The sequence below is a fragment of the Microtus pennsylvanicus genome, chromosome 10, assembly GCF_037038515.1.
Source record: "Microtus pennsylvanicus isolate mMicPen1 chromosome 10, mMicPen1.hap1, whole genome shotgun sequence".
NCBI classification, from domain to species: domain Eukaryota; kingdom Metazoa; phylum Chordata; class Mammalia; order Rodentia; family Cricetidae; genus Microtus; species Microtus pennsylvanicus.
The window spans coordinates 86,631,968-86,652,124 of record NC_134588.1 but is presented as its reverse complement, the minus strand read 5'-3'; the positions used below and the strand labels follow the sequence as shown (position 1 = coordinate 86,652,124).

At 44.8% G+C, this 20,157-nt stretch overlaps 1 protein-coding gene across 4 annotated transcripts in view; it reads left to right on the top strand.

Moving 5' to 3' along the window:
* The window catches only part of Cacna2d3 (calcium voltage-gated channel auxiliary subunit alpha2delta 3), an 812,834-nt gene that overhangs the window by 737,315 nt on the left and 55,362 nt on the right, over positions 1–20,157 (top strand). For all 4 annotated transcript variants that reach the window (XM_075988898.1, XM_075988900.1, XM_075988899.1 and 1 more), the window contains 4 exons: positions 1,139–1,209; positions 14,731–14,806; positions 17,920–17,972; positions 19,432–19,487. In XM_075988898.1, coding sequence (XP_075845013.1) covers positions 1,139–1,209; positions 14,731–14,806; positions 17,920–17,972; positions 19,432–19,487 — 256 coding nt within the window. The remainder of the gene's footprint in view (positions 1–1,138; positions 1,210–14,730; positions 14,807–17,919; positions 17,973–19,431; positions 19,488–20,157) is intronic.

The window sequence follows — 20,157 nt, the reverse complement described above, 5'->3', positions numbered from 1 at the left end:
CACACACACACACACACACATACACACACACACCTCACGGCCTATAAACCCCAGAAAGTCTGATGAAGGTCACTAAGCTAAATGCAATGGAATTATGGTTTGGTTAACACCTTGTTCAAGGAACAAATATGATTTCCCTCTTACTGCATTGCCACCTTCCTCCCCTCACAAGCTATATACCCAGAATAGAGATGGGGCTTCTCAACTGTCCTGCGCCGCCTCATTCCAGGATGCTGGCAGAAGGAAGGCTGCAAGCCTTTGTGCTCTATAGGGCTTATGCCCTCACCCATGGGACACTTCTCTCTTAGTGATTCCAGAAGGCTGGAGAGCATTCAGGGGGATGTAAACCATTCGTTCTACGTTCTACCATGCAAAGTTGGCAAATCTCATCACAGCAAAAATTAGATATGCTAAAGCTTTAGGTTAGCAATGGCCTGAAGACAGCCCCCAGGCATAGGGCTAGGCCTGAAGACAGCCCCCAGGCGTAGGGCTAGGCCTTTAGAGGTACAATTAGAAGCACTGTACCCCGGGAGCCAGGCAGTCTTATTCCTAGTAACTAGATTAACAACCTACAGGCAAAATGAGAACATTCTTCAGAAAATGATTTTGAGAAGGGATGGATTGTGAAAACTTGATAGGTCTTAGGAAGGGGCCCCTTCTATTTTCCTAAGCCGATCATCCCGGCATTATAAATCATTGTTTGTAGCACAGCTTATGGAGCACTTCCAGGAACTCATTTTGTCTATATGCACTAGCATTTTAATCAGAAGAGATTATGTCCAGATTGTGTACACACGTGTGTTTTAATTTCTGCATTGAGCACCTGTTATGTAACATCCCCCATGTATCGCGGAGACTTCCCATCTGCTCACTGGTTTTCTTACCACACAGATACTCGGACTGTTACAGCCATTCCAATTTATCTGCAACAGAAGTCCCAAAAGCCTGCCTCTGATTTGTCAGTTCCTACATACGTGGAATTCATGAGCGCGCGCACGCGCGCACACACACACACACACACACACACACACACACACGCGCGCACACACACACGTGTCAGTCTGCCTGCCTTTCTTCTCTGCTATATGGGTATGCGCTATCTCTTCCCTTCCTCACATGTCTCCTTGTCTTCCTGCAGACTGGAGACTTTTTTGGTGAGGTGGAAGGAGCTGTGATGAACAAGTTGTTAGCCATGGGCTCCTTTAAAAGGTAAGGACTGGGTGGTGCTCTCAGTTTACCGGAGTCAAACAAACCAAGGCCAGATAGAGTGGCCGTAGGGTTGATCCTAGAGCCGACCCTGCTTGTTTTCATGGTTCAGAACTTTGCACTGAGATTTCACACTTTGCACGGGTGTGGTCTTTCAGTTGCAGCTCACCACAAGTTTTCCATCTACTCGGCATGGAGGTCATCGGAGGCCAGTACTGAAACAGGATTCGGCACAGCCAGTTGGTTCCATCACCAGTAAAGAGAGAAAAGCTCCTGCCTGAGCAGAAAGGCTGGGTGCATTTGTGCCACAAGCCAGGACTACTCCCTAGAAGTTGAGGGTTCAGGAATGGAGGGTTATATTTTCGAGACTTACTGATACAATCTTGGAAACTCAAGGAAAGTTATCTCAACCTTCTCCTGACTAAGGGCCATTGAAGTGCACTGGTGGAGACATGGATGTTGCTGAGTTTCCTAGGGAATGAGTCCCATTAGTTAGACTGTCGCCCTGGGTAGAGGTTGGGAAGGGCAGCTTCCCCTTAGCCCCGTGAACCTCAAGGCTATACTAGCCATGTTTCTGGGGAGACCAGGGCCTGTAAGGAATGCCTTGGATGGTATCAGGGACTCTCCTAGGAGTTGTTTCTGGTCTTGGCCTACCAGACAGAACAAGGGCCTTTGAAAGCTCATCATGGATATATTTGAGGCTCTTAGGTATGTAAAAGCAGGAAGTGCCGGGATGCTGCTGCAGCTCTCCTGCGAGATCCATGGCTCCTTCTTGAGTTCTGTGGCTGAGTGGTAAGGAAGCGCTAGATCAGGAAACCAAACGTCAACAAGAGCAACTGAGCCCGTGCTAGGAGCAGGGAATTAAAGGGTGAAGCAGCATTTGAAACTCCGTGGCTTATTTGCGCCAGAGAGGGTGTGGGAAGAAGAGGAAATATGCTATACAGAGTGGCAGGAGGCCAGCATTTCTGCCCTCTCTGATGCACACAGCTTGGAGCCTGACTGAAGCAGAGATGCGCTCATGTCTAACTCCAGCTCAGCGACTCAAGGCTGTTTGTCTTCGGCAGGAGTCCTTCTCACCTGGGTCTGGTTTTGAGCTAGTTTGCACTTTTCTGTGACTTTTGCAAGTTTCCTAAAGAATCTCCTGGATGGTCAGCCATTGAGGTCCAGCGTTTCCTGCCTGCCTTTCTATCACTGTGTACATTTATTTGTGTAAGGCCAACCTGTGTTTCAACTCTGGGGGGCAGGAGACACAAGATGAAGAATAATCACGCATGTGTTTCTCATTTAAAAGTATGTTTTTCAACTCCTTTAACAACTACCCCCCTCCTTTCTTGGATGCTTGTTTTAAATTGGTGGGAGAAAGAGAAAAGTTATAATGGAATTTGAAGGGTTTGGTCTTCTCCTTGATGTGGGCTAAGTATGGTTGGCATGAGTCTGCAACTTGCTTTTATTGTCACACTAGCCGACATCTTTGAGAAAATGGAAGGGCTACAAGCCTGGCTGAGTTAGGACAGCAACTGCCGCCCTCTAGATGCTGTGTGACATGTCCCATGTGCCTCTTCAGAGGGCCCCTCCCTGGGGCCAGCTGAACAACGAGGAGACAGGTTTTGGAATCACACAGACTAAGGTCAAAGGCAGGTTCCGACATTTACTCGCTGTACAACTTAGGCAATGTCAACTCACTTCTCCAAGCTTGAGTTCTTGGTGTGGAACATGAAGATGATTAGTAATTCCTTCCAAGTGTGGCCGGCGGAGGTGGTGAGATAAACACCAAGTTCTCAACCCAGGCCTAGTGTCTACTCAGGGCTCAGTAGCTGCTAGCTGCTGCTGGGATGACGGTCATTGACCTTGGCTCAGCCGTGGCTTTGCTGGCTGTGCGGCTCCGGTTGCTGTCCCCTGTCTGGCACCTGCCGATGGCTCTTGAGCACTGTAGTCCTGCAGTCAAATGCAGGGGCCATGCTCTTCCCTCACCCCTTCTTTTCTGAAGGAATAAGACTGACAGCTCTTCCATTCAGGAAAGCTGTGGATTTCAGAAACAGCAGAAGGGTGTAGCCTTCCGAGCCTCTGGGACAGAAACCCCCTGCTAAGCCAAATCATGCCCACGGAGAGGCGCACTTGCTTTGGAGGTATGGTCTACGCTGGTAGGACCAAGGGCAGTGCACCCACCTCACTCTCTTTTCAGTACCTTGGATATTGTTGCCGGCACGAAGAGTTTCCTTTTCATTAGCTTCTATTATTTAAGGAGTATCATCCCTGAGAGACAAGGTCGTCTCCAGCAGAGAGCTGGAAGACAAACACCTTGCAGCCCTCCACGTCGGGTTGGTTCCTGGTTGGACCTTGCAACTCTTCCATCTGGGCAGCAATGCAGACTAGAGTTGTCTAGATTCAACTTCAACAAATGAAGCAGCACCTAGGAAAGTGCAGAAGACTCCCAGGGTGTGTGTGAGGGGTGTTCCAGAGATGTTATTGAGGGGCTGACCTAGCTGGTGGATTCGTCCATTGATTGATTCCTAATGGGTACCATGATTAGCAGCCGCTAACAAGTAGGAAGATGGAGCAGGTAGGTCACTGGGGGCGTGTCTCTTGGAGTTCTATCTTGCCCTGGCCCCTTTCTGTGTTCCTTTACTTTGCTTCCTGGCTCTCCTAGTGTCCGCTTCTCTACTCCACCATGCCTTCCCCACCATGATAGACTGAACTTTCTGAAGCCATGAACCATAATCAATCCTTCATCCATTAATTTCTCTTCTCAGTATTTTCCACCGCAATGCGAAAGTCTGATGATACACTTACCTGAAAGGTAGTGGGACTTCGCGCTCACTGTCCGGCCTGCTCCCATGGTGGCCCAGTGGTAATTGTATATGGAATTGTGATCACAAGGAAATAGCACTCATGTTGAGGTCTATGATTTCTTGGCTCTTTGATTCTTGTGAACAATTAAACTGCTCACAAGATGTGTAATACAGTTCCTCAGCAGCTCGTGAAACCCTTGAAGGGCAAAACTCCTTGCTATTGGTCAATTTAGCTGAGTCTTTGGCCTGAATCTGTCCTACCAGCTTCCCTATGGCCTAGGGGCCAAGAGCCAAGAACAGATGCATCAATAATATTGGGAAAAGGAAAGAAAAAGAAAATGATCATCTTTGCTTTTCCCACATACCTGCCACAGCTTAGCTGGGTCAAACCACCATCTACCTCCTCTCTCTCTCTCCCTCTCTCTCTCCCTCTCCTTCCTTCCTTCCTTCCTTCCTTCCTTCCTTCCTTCCTTCCTTCATTTTTTCCTTCCTTCCTTCCTTCCTTCCTTCCTTCCTTCCTTCCTTCCATCTACCTTTCTTCTTTCCATCCATTTATCCACCCACCCACCTAACCATCCATTCATTCATCCACCCTCCCACCCATCCATCCATGATGTGGGAGTGTCATATCAATCTGTTGATTTCATTGGTAAGCAATAAAGAAACTGCTAGGCCCATTTGATAGGCCCACCTTTAGGTGGGAGGAGTAAACAGAACAGAACGCTGGGAGGAAGAGGAAGTGAGGTCAGACTCGACAGCTCTCCTCTCCGGAGCAGACGCAGGAGAGACGCCAGGGAAGACGCACGCTATGAAGCTCCAACCCAGGATGGACTTAGGCTAGAATCTTCCCGGTAAGACCGGTGCTATACAGATGATAAGAAATGGGCTAGTCCAGGTGGGAGAGTTAGCCTAGAAGATGCTAGGTAGAAATGAGCCAAGCAGTGTTTAAATGAATACAGTGTCTGTGTAATTATTTCGGGTAAAGCTAGCCGGGCAGGCGGCTTGGGGTGTTGGGGACGCAGCCCCGCCGCCGCTCTTATTACTACACATCCACCCATGTGTGTGTCCACCATCCATCCACCCACCCACCCACCCATCCTTTCTCCTTTCTTCTTGCCCTCGTTCCTCTCCTCTCCCTTTCTTCCTTCTTCCTCCCTTCTTCCCTTTCCCCTCTGTCATTTCACACTGTAGCTCAGCCTGGCCTTGAAGCCTCAGCCTTCAAAGTGCTGAGATTATGCATAAGTATCACTCTGTCCCACACAGAGCACTGCTCTTTAAACCTTAGAACAACTTCATGGAACAGGACCAGTTCCCCAGTAGCAGGACCAAGAGCGACCCAGAGATGTGGGACTTTTGTTCGGGCCTTTGTAGACCTTAGTCAGCAGTGACTTTAAACAAGTGTGAGTCTTCAGAAGGGTAGGAATTTTGATGATTCATTCTCCAGGCCCATGGGGCCAGTCTCAGGGATAAACATACCACAGACTTATTCTACAGATGGAGATGATAAGGCTTGGAGAGACCAAGAACTCAGCCCAAGTCTCTGTGGCAGAGCTGGATCCTGTAGTGTGGACAAGGCAAGACTTCTCTGCCCTCTGCCCTTGACCTATCTACAGTGGTGCTGTGCTATGTGCAAGTCTAGTGGTGGTGGTGGGGGGGGGGAAGTGTTGACTCAGCGGTATCTTATCGGGAGAGCAGAAGTTGTAGGCTGGGAGCTCAGGTGAAGGATGAGATCAATCAGTTGAGATTTTCAAATCCTTAGATCCACCATGCCCACAGGCTGCACTTCTTTTTTCTTATCTTTCACTCTATGCCAGGTCAGCTTTCTATGTTCCAGAGAACTTCAAATACTTCTTTGTTCTTATCGTTGATAATACAGGGGCTCCCTGACTGGTAACTCAGAGAATTTCTTGTGCTGGCTGTTTTCTTTTCCACTCATGATCCTGTCTAGTCAAAAGCCATGATCCTGCATTTCTCAGAATGCATACCCTGTGTTTCTCTGTCATCAGCCATGACCTTATCCATTTTTGCAACTATACTAGAATTCATGGCTCTCCTCCCATTTTCTACCTGTAGATATTCTAATCCAAATGATCAAATATTCATGAAGAAATAGATAATAGTCAGGTGTAGGAAAAGGTTGAAGGTTCTTTGTTGTTTGTTTGTTTGTCCTTCACTAGTGCTGACATTATAGGCAGGATGTACTGTAGCTAGAAGTTTCTCCATCCTGCTGGTCCCCCTGGACTTGTTTTTCTCAGCCTGCCTGTTCCAGAAGCCACTCAAAGAAAACGTTCTATCGTCTGTCTTAACTTGTGGGTCTAAAGTTCATATTTATCTTTTATTACAACCAAGGAAAACTATGTCTATAACTGTCTGTCTTCAACTCCATCAAAGACCCAGAAGGATATATAACATTACCTAAGTAAACAGGAAGTATATTGTAAGCAACTTCCAAAGTTCTAGAAATGACAGAGACATCTTGCTGCCTGGACAGTCACCCAGAATTTTTTTGTAATGTTGGGGCATCCATCTTCAGTCTACAGGCCCATAGTATCTGGCAGACTTTTTAGTGAAGCAGGAAATTTGAAGATCTATTCTGCCTTGTACTGGCAAAGTTCAGCAGTTGCTTTCTTCTGTGTCCTGAAAAGAGGCTGGCAGTTTCCTCTGTGAAGCAGGAACCCTGAAGGACTGTCCTGTCTTTGGAAAATTTAGCAGTCACTTTTCTGTGGGTCTTGCATGTCCAATTCATACAGCATACCACCAAGCAGTCCAGGCAAGAGCAGTTTCTTTCCCAAATGACTAGTCTTGTCACATTGAAGACAAATTCCATAACAAGATTCTTCAATGCCCATCAACCTCTCTGAAGTAATTGGTGCTGCCAGAGCAGACATGTCTCACTGTTGAGAAAAGTCTAAGTTCTTAAAACCTTTTAAATGCCATATTACCTAGGTCTTTGAAGTGTTAAAGATTATGTATCTAACTGAAATATATCTTTGTATATCTAGAAAACCTAGTTAGCATGACTAAAAGTTTGATTATTATGGATGACTATTTTTAATCTTATTTCTTAATTATATATTATATTTTTATTGTTTTTACTGAACTATATATTTTTCTGCACTCCCCTCTCTACCTCTCCCTTCCCCTTCTACTCTCTCCCATGGCTCCCAATTTACTTAGGAAATTTTTCTACTTCCATGTACATGAGATCCATGTATGTCTTTCTTAGAGTCCATTTTTTTTTTTTTGCTTTATGTCTAAAAGCCACTAATGAGTGAGTACATATGATAATTGTCTTTCTGGGTCTGGGTTAGCTCACTCAAAATATCATATTGATGTTTTCTAGATCCATTCATTTTCCCAAAATTTTCAAGATGTCATTATTTTTTCTGCTGTATAGTACACTATTATGTAAATATACCATATTTTTCTTATCCATTCTACAGTAGAGGGGCATTTAGGTTTTTTCCAGGTTCTGGCTATGACAAACAATGCTGCTATGAATATAGTTGAGAACATGTCCTTGTGGCACAATTGAGCATCCTTTGGGTAAATACCCAAATATGGTATTATTGGGTCTTGAGAAAGGTTGTTTCCTAATTTTCTGAGAAATTGCCATACAGATATGCAAAGGGGCTGTACCAGCTTCCACTCCCACCAGCAATGCAGAAGTGTTCCCTTTATCCAACATCCTCTCCAGCATAAGTTGTCATCAGTGTTTCTGATCTTGGCCATTCTTACAGTTGTAAGATGGAATCTCAGAGTTGTTTTGATTTGCATTCCTCTGCTGGCTAAGGATGAGATACCAGTGTAAAATATTCATTTTCTCCCCTTTGTTTTAGAAAGAGATTGACTATGACCATTAACCATTTATATCCAACCCCTTTTAAGTGAAAGTAAACATTTATAAACAATTATTTTGGGAATTTGGACATAGTTTTCTCCAAACTAATTCCTACTGTTTGTTGGGTTAATTATATTTTGGATTCATGGAGTTCTTTCAGAGGGTCTTGTTCCATCAAACCTCATTAGCCTGAAAGAAATCCACAGGTTCCCATCTTCTGTGGAAACAAAAGCAGAGCCTCTTTTCCAAAGTAACATATCCATAGACTCAAATTTTGAAGTCAAGATATCTTTAAAATATATATGCTGGTTTAGTTTAGCAGACTCCAGAATCAAATGTTTCTCTGCAGTCATCCCCCACCCCAGAAAAAAAAAAGCCATAAATATGTTTACCAAGAATGCTTTGTAATTGAAATCACCATTCTAGGTGGTGCCACATCCAGGTAGAATGAGGGCCTTCTTCCCTCTTGCTTTGGGAGAGCTAGGATTTTCCAAATCTTCAATGATCCCATTACCTTTCAACCTATGACCCAGCCTTGGAATTGAGCAAGTGACAGAGAAGTATGTTACGGTTGAATGGCTGTTCTCCTTTCGTACTGACTGTCCTACTAAAGTCTGTAGCTCCTGTAATTAACATAATATAATAGCTTCTTGGCTTCCTGTTGACCTGGCCACTTCCACAGAAGTAGGCTTTGTCAAGGGTAGCATTGGATGGAACAAGGAGACCAATCATCCTGAAACAAGTGTGTTTCAGGGCCCAACTTTCTGGAATGCAGAAACATGAAGATTCCAACAGACCACTCTGTCGTAGCATGAGGCAGTATCATGATGTTAAGCTGTTTGGTGTCTTTTGGGAGGGCAACACCCAACTCCCCAGTGAATCACACACAGAGCCTTAGTCTTAGTTATACATGTCCAGCCTTATCTTGGCTTGGTTTTGCCCACTTTTCTTAACTAATTATCCCACTTACCCTTTGGCTTTAGGTTTTCCCATTCTCTTCTGTAAACCTTACTCCATGGTAAGTGTAGCTGTGTAGCTGCATGCCTGGCCCCTTCTGTCCTCCTCCTTCTCTGACTACTTCTCCTCCTAACCCCTTCTCCCTGTTTTCTCTGCCTGCCACTCCAGCCCATCCTTTATCCTGCCTCGGTATTGGCCGTTCAGCTCTTTATTAGACTTTCAGGTGTTCTAGAAAGGCAAAGCATCACAGCGTCACAGAGTTAAATAAATGCAACATAAACAGAAGTAACACACCTTAAAATAATATTCCCAACACCTCTCTGTAAACCTCACAAGCTGCTGCAAGAATGGCTGCCTTGGTCTTTCTTGGCTGGGTAACCAGCCTTATCCTCTAGGAAGGGATGTCACGTGACTGTCCTTTCTTAATTCCCATAACACTCCCAAGGGAGAGACTTGCACTTCATTTGACAAAAGCAGAGCTAAAAAAGAGAGGCTCTAGATTTTAGTATCTTGTAAATTTACCCATAGGAATGCATGGGACTAATGGAATTTGAGCTCAGAATATGTTCTTCTGGTCTCTGCTGGTCTTTTGTCATGGATATTTTCCCCCAGAAGTTATTTTTGTTGATATTGTTCATTTATTTTACCTTTATGCATACTCTGTCTCAAGAGCTAGAGGATATTTAGAGTATTCCTTTGAGGACCTTGTGTTAGTCAGTGGAAGTCCAGGACAACAGCTGTATTTCCTTCGCTGGCTTTGAAACACAATGCCCATGGCAGCCACTGTCTCTGCAGCCCAGGTTGGCAGAAAGAGATTCATCAGGTGCACAAAAGTTCAAAAGACCGAGTTTGTTGTTTCTTCCCTAAAATTTGCTTTAGTAAATTACCCGGTTTTTTGTTTTTTTTTTTTTTAAAGCAGCCTCCCTTGCAATACTTCTGCTCAAATGGATGGTTTCATTATGCTTCCAAGGTATCTGGGCAAAGTAAACCAAGAAAAACCTGGGCACTACTCATCAATGGGGTAGGCCCTGGGAGACTAACTCTGCCTCCTCCACACCTGCTCTAATCCACGTGGCTCCTCTGAAGAGTGGACCCAATTTCCAAAGATCTCTGCTTCGTAAAATCCTCAAGGAGTCGTCAATGGCTTTGTCTGATACTGAACTCAGTATTTCGAGAGGCTCTCAGTGGGGCAATGGGACTATAGAAGGTGAGGCCTGGATGGAGGAAGCGAGCCATCTGAATCATGCCTTAGGAAGATAGATCTTAGCCCAGCCCTTTCCTGCTATTCTCAGCCTCTTGGAAGTCCTGATGTGGGCAGCTTTCCCCCGTGATACACTTGTACCTTGCCATGGGTCCAAAAGCAATAGCAGCAATAGCAGCAGACTGTGTACAGAAGTCTCTGAAACTGTAATCTGAGATAAACATTTCCTCCTGTGGGGATATTTTGTTTGTGCTCTAACAAATAAAGCTTGCCTAGAGATCAGAGTGAGGAGCTAGTCACTAGTTAACCATAGAGGTCTGGCAGTGGTGGCCCATACCTTTAATCCCAGCACTTGGGACCTCATGCCTTTGATCCGAGTACTTGGAGGGCACTTACTTTTAATCCCAGCACTAGGGAGGTGGAGACAGGAAGGGATATGGCTGAGCAGAGAGAGAAATATAAGGCAGAGGAGACAGGAGCACATTACATTCAGTCTGAGGATTCCTGGATACGGGATCACCCATTTGTCCTGAGGATTTGGTAGAGGTAAAAACTAGTGGCTGGCTGCTCTGATTCTCTGATTTCTCAGCATTAACCCCATATATCTGACTCAGGGCTTTTATTATTAAGACCAATTAGAATTCATGCTACATCCTCCTTTTTGTTGTGCCCAGTCCGTGGGCACTCCAAAAGATCACCATGGAGACCGGCTCACCAAAATGCAAAAGCAAGGTTTATTATTGTAATTGCAGGCCAGCCCTGAACCTTGTCAGAGGGACCCCACCCTTGTAGAGAGCATTATTTAAAGGCAGAAACCAGGAAAGTTACATCAGAAGGGTTTGGGGTGACGGGTTGAATCCTGATTGGCTTGTGACTAGAGACTTTTCACAAATTTTTATTTTCGAACTTCACCCTCACCTGTTGCTTGTCAAGGTTTCTTATTGGCTGACCTTGTGGCAGGGTCATTCTGTGGTTATCTGTGCTTTCCAGCTGCTACCCTGTTACTTTTGCCCCTAGCCATTTCTGAGAACTGGAATGGTTTATGGAAAATAGCTTACAGAAGACACAAGATGGAGGCAGAGGACAAAATGGAGGAACTTTGGTTCTTCACTTTTAACTGATCTCCTGGAGTACTTGTCTCTGTGATGAAAATTCTGCCTAATGTACATGGGAAGAATCTTAAGCATGGCTTGGCCTTCCTTCCTTAGTCTTAGCTTCCTGCTCTGCTTCCTACTTGAGTTAACGTTCCGTGCCCCTGGCATTGGGGGGAATGCCAATATTCCTTGGAGAAAATCGGAGCTTTGTTGGTTTGGATACCCTAAGCACCTGACAATGGAAGGTGTTGACTTCCTGCATTCCTAGCGAAGGCAATCAGCCATGTCCACACTGCTGCCTCCCGGGCAAGGCAGCAGCACACAGCTTACAAAGTCAGCTAAGGCTGCTGCTGAATGATCTGTGGTTAGCCAACTGGAAGGCAGCGGTGCCTGGGTGAGGTAAATTCCTGGTTCCTCCATGAGTGCGCCTTGTGGAAATCACAGTGTCTTCCTGGGAGATGCTTCAGTGGGGTGACGTGAAGATGGACCTGGGGGCAGGAGAGCCGACCCTTCCCTCCTTTAGAAATCCCCTGCAGGCATCTCCAGTGCCCTTGCCTAGGAGAGCGATCCCAGTGGAGTGCGCTTTCAAGTTCAAGAGCAAAAAACATTTGTATTTATTGTTTCAGGTCAGTTTTGCTTCTTAGAAGTTCAGATTTGAAATTGCTTAATTACACCCCGAGATGGGCCTCACGGCAAAGGCTTCTCGCTCGCTGGAGCTTCTCTGTCTCTGCTTATAAATGCTAAGCTGTTTCAAGGTTGGGTTTTAGGCTAATAATTTAGCCTTGGGGTGGGGGGGGGCACTGCCGTGATTATAGACATGATTATAGGCAAGTTTCCTGGACTTGTGGCACATAGTAGATGTTTAATAAATGTTTGTCCCACAGTTGCTAAGCAGTCTAAATGAGCTCAGTTTTCCGATTTAAAGTAAACCTGCTAAGTCTTAGTAAAAAAAAAATATTACTTGTTTGGGATTTTTTTCCCCTGGTGGATAAAAAGGACAGGAACAGCAAAATAAGTGTTAAAACGGCCAGGTACCCGGCCCAGGGTGCGCAGCGGGCTCTGCTCCTGCCGCTCCGGGCTGCTGCGTGGGATGCAGGGCTCGCCTCCACTCGAGTTTCAAAGAGCCGATCCAGGGGGCGGGTTATCGCTAATGACAAGGTCTCAGGCTGTGGACAACCATGCCGGAGTGGTCTGGTGATGAAGTCATGGGAATTAAGGCATGTTATCTGTCATGAGGTTAAATTCCCAGCGCTGAGCTCCATGGGGCTAGGCACCGTTCTCGGGGCTTATTTTAGAGCTGAATGGAAGCAGGCAATTATCTTGTTCTTCGACTATAATCAGCAGAGCAGGATGCAGGTAGCCTCAAAGTAGAGTTATTTAAAACAGAAAAAAAAAAGAAGAAAGAAGAAAGAAAAGAAAAAAAAATCAATTCCAAAAGAGCAATAATCTGTAAGTCTCTTCTTTTTGCAACATCTGGTTAAGGATGTCAACGTGTGGAGAAGCCTGGGAGGGTTGACTCACTGACCTCTCTCGGAACGGTAGTATCAGGCACCACCCTCTCCGATCCTTTTGCAATGAGCGGCAGGTGCTCAGGCCCGGAAGCTTCCCCACAGTGATTCATTTCACCCTCAGAGTGTCAGCTGGGGTCCCTGGAAAAGTTCCAGGGAGAATCCCCCGCTTCCAGCCATCTGTCAGTCAGGGGGTTACCATGGTTACCACTAGCCAGCTGGCCTTGTGAGCCAGCTGGTTTATTCTGGCTAGGGGTGGGGGCGGGACTGCTCAATTGCCCCTCAGCTGGAAGCACAAAATGATCCCAGACTTTGGTTCTGAGAACCTGTCTTGGGCAGTATTTGTTTGGAGAGTCCAGAGTGAGCCTGTCAATGGATACAGGTGTGGCGCTTTGCATTTCCAAGACTCAGAACTTATTTCTGAGAAAAAGGCAGAGGGAAGTGGATTCAAAAAAGCTCTCAGCTCTTCCTAGCTCTCTCACTGGTGATCTTTGTGGGCTTGAACTTGTTAGGCTGGGTGAGACTTGCTTTGCACTTCTGGCAAATGGGCGATGTGCTTTGACGATTATGGTCACTATCTAGAATCCACCCAACGGCTGCCACCGTCCTCAGCTCAAAGTGCAGGGCCGGATGTTACTCAAGCATGTTGCCCTCACCCCAGCTTCAGAGGGTGCCCTGAACTGCAGTAACAGATATGGTTGCTAGCCAGTGAACTGTCAATCCTCTGCCCAGCTGATTGCAGTCTGGGCTTAGACTTCACCAAGGGTAGTGTGTGGCTCATTCAAGGTCTTTGTTTCTATTTCCATAAACAAAGCTGCTTGTTTGCAAGAAAAAAAAAGGGGGGGGGGTCAGCATAGGGGAGACTGTTTCTGATGCAAAGAGGCACCCAGGACTGCATGGGCTATTGTGTCTCCGCTGCCTTGTACCACCCCTGTGTGCCACTTGTTGGAGCTGACCTCAATTACGGTTTGGTCAGAGGTGGCCAGTTTTGTTTTTGGCACCCATATGTGGATCTGTTCTGTCTCCCAGGAGTTGTTCCAGGAAGGTCTGTACATGATGTCTTGGGGTTCACTTAGGTGAGATTGTCATCAAGCAGTAATTCACGCATTTGCCTTGGAAAGAATTCCTTTTCCGTGATCTATCCTGTGCCAGGGGCTAGGGATGTAAGGGAGTTGAGAGATGGGTACCACGTCCTACTGGCCTCACAGAGTGATAGTATTGAATCCTCTCTCAGCGTTAAGCAATGGCCCTTCTAGAAAGGAATTCTTGTAAGGAGAATTCTCCACTGACATGTAGAATTAGATGTGCTAAGGTATTTGAAATCTTTCTGTCTCAGGCCGGACTTTGGTCGTCTCTTCTTTGAAATTGTGTGTGTGTGGGGGGGCACTGAAGGTCAGATGGGGACCCATGTCTCTGACCACTGCTTCTGAGAATGAGATAAAATACATGTTCATTTTTTTAAAAAAATTAATTTTATAAGAATTGTCAACTGGGGAACAAAACACCTCAGACAAACTATGTAATGTTTCTGGGGCTGACAGCAATACTCTTCTCAACAATGGAAACAAAATATCCACATTCGGGTGTCATAAACTATGCTGCTTCAGACAAGGATGCCTGGACTCCTGGAGTAGTAACACTGAGGGAATTGTAGCCAGTGAGACACTGGGTTCCCCCTCCCACGACTTCAGGTTTTGACTCAATCCTGTTCTGTTTCCTAGTGCATGGGAAAGTGGTCTTGCCATTTTGTAACCTAAAGTGGTACTTGCTGGGTCTCATCTAAAAAACAGATATATCCAGGGACCTGATTTCAATCAGTATAACCCAGGGAGTACAGTGGCCATGCGAACTGTCCTTATTTTGAACTAAAATGGAGAACTCGTCGTTAGGTTTTTTTTTTTTTTAAATCTCCCTGTATTCTTCCAAACACCTTCATTCACTCCCTTTGTTAGCTCCTGGTGATGAGACCTGACAGCTTATGGTCCCTTCACTGCTCTGTTCTAACCCTGTCAGGCTTCTTTCTGTTTGTGACAGTCACACACAACACTAGTGACCTCTCACCTCCCTGGCCCTAAGCATTATGTGGTACCTATGGGTTTTCATTTCCTGAAGCCTCTTTCTCTTCCCCATGTAGAATCACCCTGTACGACTACCAAGCCATGTGTAGAGCTAACAAGGAGAGCAGCGACAGTGCCCACGGACTGCTGGATGTAAGTACCAAGCTGCTACCCAGGTAGTAGTAACTGGGGGCTTCTGCTGCCTTGGGGGAATGTGGCCCAGACTGCAGGGTAATCAAATGCGCCAGCCGTATTCAAAACCAAGCATGTTTAAAGGTTTTTCCTAACTCCACTCACTAAGAACTGCTTCTGTTTTAAACCCAGATCCAGGGATTATATAAGTGAAAAGCGGGTCAAGGTCTTAAGTAGATTAATGAACAGTCCCCCCCCCCCTTTCATAGACAAGAAGAGAAGTTTCACTGAGTGTTACATATGAGAATTAAAAATTTGATTTTGATCAATAGAAACTGTTCTTCTGGGGAAATTGAGACAGCTCGGTCACTAAAGTTCTTCCCACATAAACATGAGGATCTGAGTCCCCAGTGAGGTGCCCACATGAAAAAGAGAGCCAGACATGGGAGTGTACGTGTGTAACTGAGGTTTAGCTCCCGCCCAGAGTTCCCAAATAACGACTCTGAGTCTTCATAGCAATTGCAAACTGTTTGGCTGATGGCTTACGCTTCTTACTGGCTAGCTCTGCATATACATTGGCCCATTTCTAATAGTTTATATTTGACCACAAGGCTCGTGGATCGTTACCTCACATCTTGTTTCTCTGGTATCTGCTGGCATCTTCTCCATTCTGCTTTTTTTTTTCCCTCCCTGTCTTCCTGCTTGGATTTCCTGCCTAGCTATAGTCTGCCCTGCCCTAGGCCAAAGAAGCTTTATCAACCAATAAAAACAGCACATATTCGCAGCATGCAGAAAGGCATCCCACATCACCCATCTGTAACCCAGAACAGAGCAGATGTCTGGCCATCCAGAATCCCTGAACTTGAAGGTGTTTGAGAAACTTCAACACAAAAGTCAAAGTGGATTGCAGCTGGGGGAGCTATCTGCAATCTGCCTCTGGCCTACTTACACACACACAGGCACACACACACACAACCAAGCACTTTCACAAACATGTTCACATGCATGTCCCCCAAGGATATCATAACCTAGGAGCAGGACACACGCTGCTGTGTCCCAAAAAATTGCCTCCAGACTATCAGAAACTGACTATTTCTGTCTTAAAAATGTAATTTGCAATGTACAGAAAATATCAGTTTGGCCATTAATTACCTGAAATCTCAGATAGTTTATTTTTCTTCCTTAAAGGAAGAAATCTCGCGTTTTTATTTTTCTTCCTATTCTTCAAGATAGGCCACAAAGGTCTACAAATATAACCCTTGACACGTCATTTGGGAAATACTAAAATCCAACCAAAACTTTCCCTTAAATTGCAAAACTATCTTGCTATACCGTATTGGCCCCTGTTAGACGTAAGACAGACTTTACAAGGGCATTATATAAAAGCCAACTGCTTCTTGAAGTGATTTTTCTCCACTGAGTGTTTCAGAGAGGCCGCTGAGCAGTGGGCTTTACAGAAAACACCCCTACAAGGGAACTTTGGAGAAGGCCACTTCTAATGGAGGCTTTCTTTACCACACTATTTGCAGATTTGAAATGTCCCAAGATTGGTTTTCTTCCTCATTACTGTCAAAAACCTCAATGGCCTTCTCCTGCTCATTGATCTTTTACATTTAAAACCTTAATCCCTATTAGCATAATCCTTTTGTTTGCTCAGATATCCAGTTTGGGCTGGGTCTAACAAGTTCTTCTGGAGGGAGTTCTTTCCCCCTGGCCTCTGGCGAGCCACTGCCAAGCTACACAGCCTGTCCTCTCTCTCAAAGCCACCTGCACTACTATCCCAGGGGGAACAAAGACCCAGAATTAGCCCATGATCTGACTCCCCAGGTCTTTCTGGGCCTGGGGAAAGTGATAACTTCAATGCCATAATACCTAATAGCAAAACCGTGGGACTTGGTGACACATTTGGTTTTACGAAATTGTTAAAAGTTAGTATCTTTCTCTGACCCTAAACCTGGAGACCCAGAGTCTTCTGGTACAGGGACTTATGTTGAAGATCTCTCTGAAATCAGAGAATGAACTACATCCACAGGATGGGCTGTGAAGAAGTCCCATAGGTTTACTTTGTTTTTTGTTTTTTTTTATGCTGCTCTCTGCTGCTTTCTGAGTCTAGACAGGGGCCTTTCAGCAACTGTTAGGGGACTACAGATTCACTCTTGTTTTATTTACTGGCTAATTCCTCCATTCCCAGCTCTGGTTCTTGTAATTAAACCGCTCACAGAGGCGGATTAGGCAGCTGTTGCCCCAGAAACCAGGATTTGGCACGCCCTTCCCTAAGTGGCAGCCGCCAAAGGTGCTGAGGGTTTTCTGGACCTGCTGTCTGGAGCCCTGCTCTGCCAGTGCCATCGTCTGCCTCGCAAGTCTGTGCACCACTTACATATCTGACATACCTAGGTACAAAGAACCAACTGAGGGGGACATGGTATTTTCCAGAATTCAGGAAATTGAATTATCCACATAGGAAATATCACAGAGTAAACAATCCGACTGCTTTTTTTAATTAAAATATTCTGAAATAAAGATTAGGCTGTCAATGCCTTCTTTTATAGCATGCAGGGGACTTTCTGCAAGGGATAAAATCACATGTTCATATGGTTATCATTTTTTCAAGTCCAAATATGTAAGTGCGAGAAAGGGCAGTCCAAATCCTACATAATTCATGGAAGGCATTAAAATCAAGTGTGTTCAATTTGTGCTTCTCTCCGTGAATGACACACAGTGATGGAGAACTGTGAGCCACCTTTCCAACGGGGAGTGCTGTGAATTACCATTGGAAATTAGTTACATGATTCCAGCCCCTCAGCATCAGGCTGTGAAATATTAGCCCCGAGAGGGTAAAGGTTTAAGCATCGTTTGTTGAACTTCCTCCCCCACCCCCAGTGATAACCCTTGTATTAGATCATGTTTATTTTACTTGTAAATCACATCTTACTACAGGGGAGTTCAAAGTTTTAAAATGTTAGTTTTGGGATACAGTATCCAAGCATTTTCTTCTTCGAGCTAGACCTTCCCTGGTTTTTAACATGATATCCATCTCTCCAGAAGAATAACATTGTCTCTATGTAAAGCCTTAAGTCAAACTACAAACTTCTTATGTAATCCGTTTTTTTAATGGGGTGAATTCTTCCCTTCAGCCCTATAAGGCCTTCCTCTCAGCAGCCAAGTGGATAATGACTGAACTTGTCTTGTGAGTACCATCTGCTATATTCTTTCCCACAAGCACCCTTGTTGCTCTGTTTCTCTGATATCGTGAATGGGGAGATGATGCTCCCTGCTCTCGCTAACCTTCGATCTATTTTACACCTCCAAGTACTGACCTCTGAGAGCACAGTGCTATCTTTTTAAATGTCAGTTACTCACACCCACTCTCTATGCCTCTGTGTCATTGTTGAGCAGACTAACAGCTTATGATCCACAAGCCAAATCTATTTATTGTGGTTACTGTTAAATTTAACATGGATGCCTGGCTGTCTTAATGCTGCCTGGGTGGGCTGTGGTCAGGAGAACACACAGCCAAGCTGTCCACTGTTGCTGGGATGTATTGGCTTGGGCGGGAGCCAGGTTTACATGGGCCACAGAAGGAGCTAGGGGCTCTACTCTCTAGGTATGGGTTAATAAGTTAACCTTATCAAATTGTGGTCCTCTTTTGAGAATGCTGGATGACTTCATGACTTAAGTCAGACTTGAATTGCGACAGAGAGGAAAACTCTGGCTTACAGATGAGGTAATGGACACTTTGCAGCGTAGGGTAGCCCATGAATAGTATGTTGACCAGACTGAGCAATTTATATCAAACTGTCACTCTTCCTCTCTCCCAGCCAGGATTTAGTGCTGTAGGTTTAAGGCAAATCCCTTGCCATCTGGCAAATTGACATTGTCTTTTTATTTTTACTTTAATGCAATCTATATTAAGTCAACAATGTTTATAAATCCAAAGGCAAACAAGTGTTCTGTATATAGAAGAGATGGAAGATGCATTAAGGCTACTGGTGGGATTTTGATGGAGAGGTAGTTGTTAGGGATAGTAGCCTTGAGTATGATAAGAAAATGAAAATTATTATTTTTTTGATCTGTCACCATTCATTTAGGTGATTTATATTGTCTTTGAATCCTTAACTATAAATTGAGATATTTGGATTTTTCTGAAGTTGGGTTAGAGCATAATTTCATTAAAAGTTTGGCCTGCTCTTTGCCCCCATGCATGGGTATAAACACATTTGCTGAACCCATCCTGTATTACTGCAGACCGTGGTTCTGACCCAGAAAATATTCTATTTTTAAGTTCTGAAATAAGGCATAGGGTCCTTTAGAAATTGTCTATTTATTATAGAATAAACTCAGGTGTTATTATGAGTAAATTACCAGAGGCTGACTTCTGATCAAACAGCAGACATTTCTCAACTAAGAATTCTTCTCAACTAGGAGACCACAATCTCAGGGCTATGCTGCCACTGATGGTAAAATAGCTTTTTCAAAGTGAGCCGAAACCCAGTGGTAATTCGATGGGAACTCAGTCAGCCACAGCAGTGTTTCCAAAGTGCAGGGTTATTCTGTCAAATGGAGTGGGGGCAGCACCAAATGACATATAGTCGTACTGTTGGAGCTGGGGCTTAGATGACATATAACTCTGGGCTTCCATTGTTTAGGTTCCTGGTGGAATTTAACCTGTGCAGTTGGTGGCACTCAGATGTGACAGCCAAAGGTAGGTTTCTGTTTCTTAGTGTGAGTGATGAACCCTGGGCACTGATACTTTTTTTTTTTTTTATCAGAGATCCACTGGCTTGTGTTAAAACACACAGAACATTGTGACAGTCTTTCTGCTCTGTTGGCAGGAAGCCACCTTGCTGAAGCCTATGCCATGCAGTCTGACAGAATTCTACAGATTCTTTCCACCCGTGTTCACTTTGACCTGCTTCCCCAACAAAAGTGGAAAATCATACTTTGGAAGGGTCTGAAATTGTCAGAAAGCTAATAGGCAACATGAAAAGCTGAGCAAAGCAGACAAGTCATCCATGATCCGACTGGCTGAACGGATAAACACTCTAGTTGTATCTGCACAGCTGCAGAAACCTGAGTTGATATTTTGAGTGGTAGTTAGTGGACATTCTCAAAGACCCAAGTTAGGTCTATAGTATGGTTTAATTCAGGCTTTAAGTCTTACATTTGGCAAACCAGTTGATCTTACCAAGTCCTAATTTCCCCATCATAAGAACAGTGGGAAGAATATTTATTTCTCTGTGTGTGTGTTGTATGTGTGTTGTGTCTGTGTGCAATAAGAAAGATAAATCATGTTACCTGATGATCAGAGTAAATGAACCTAAGATGCTACTGTATCTAATCTCTGATGATGAAGATGACAGTGTTGACATTGG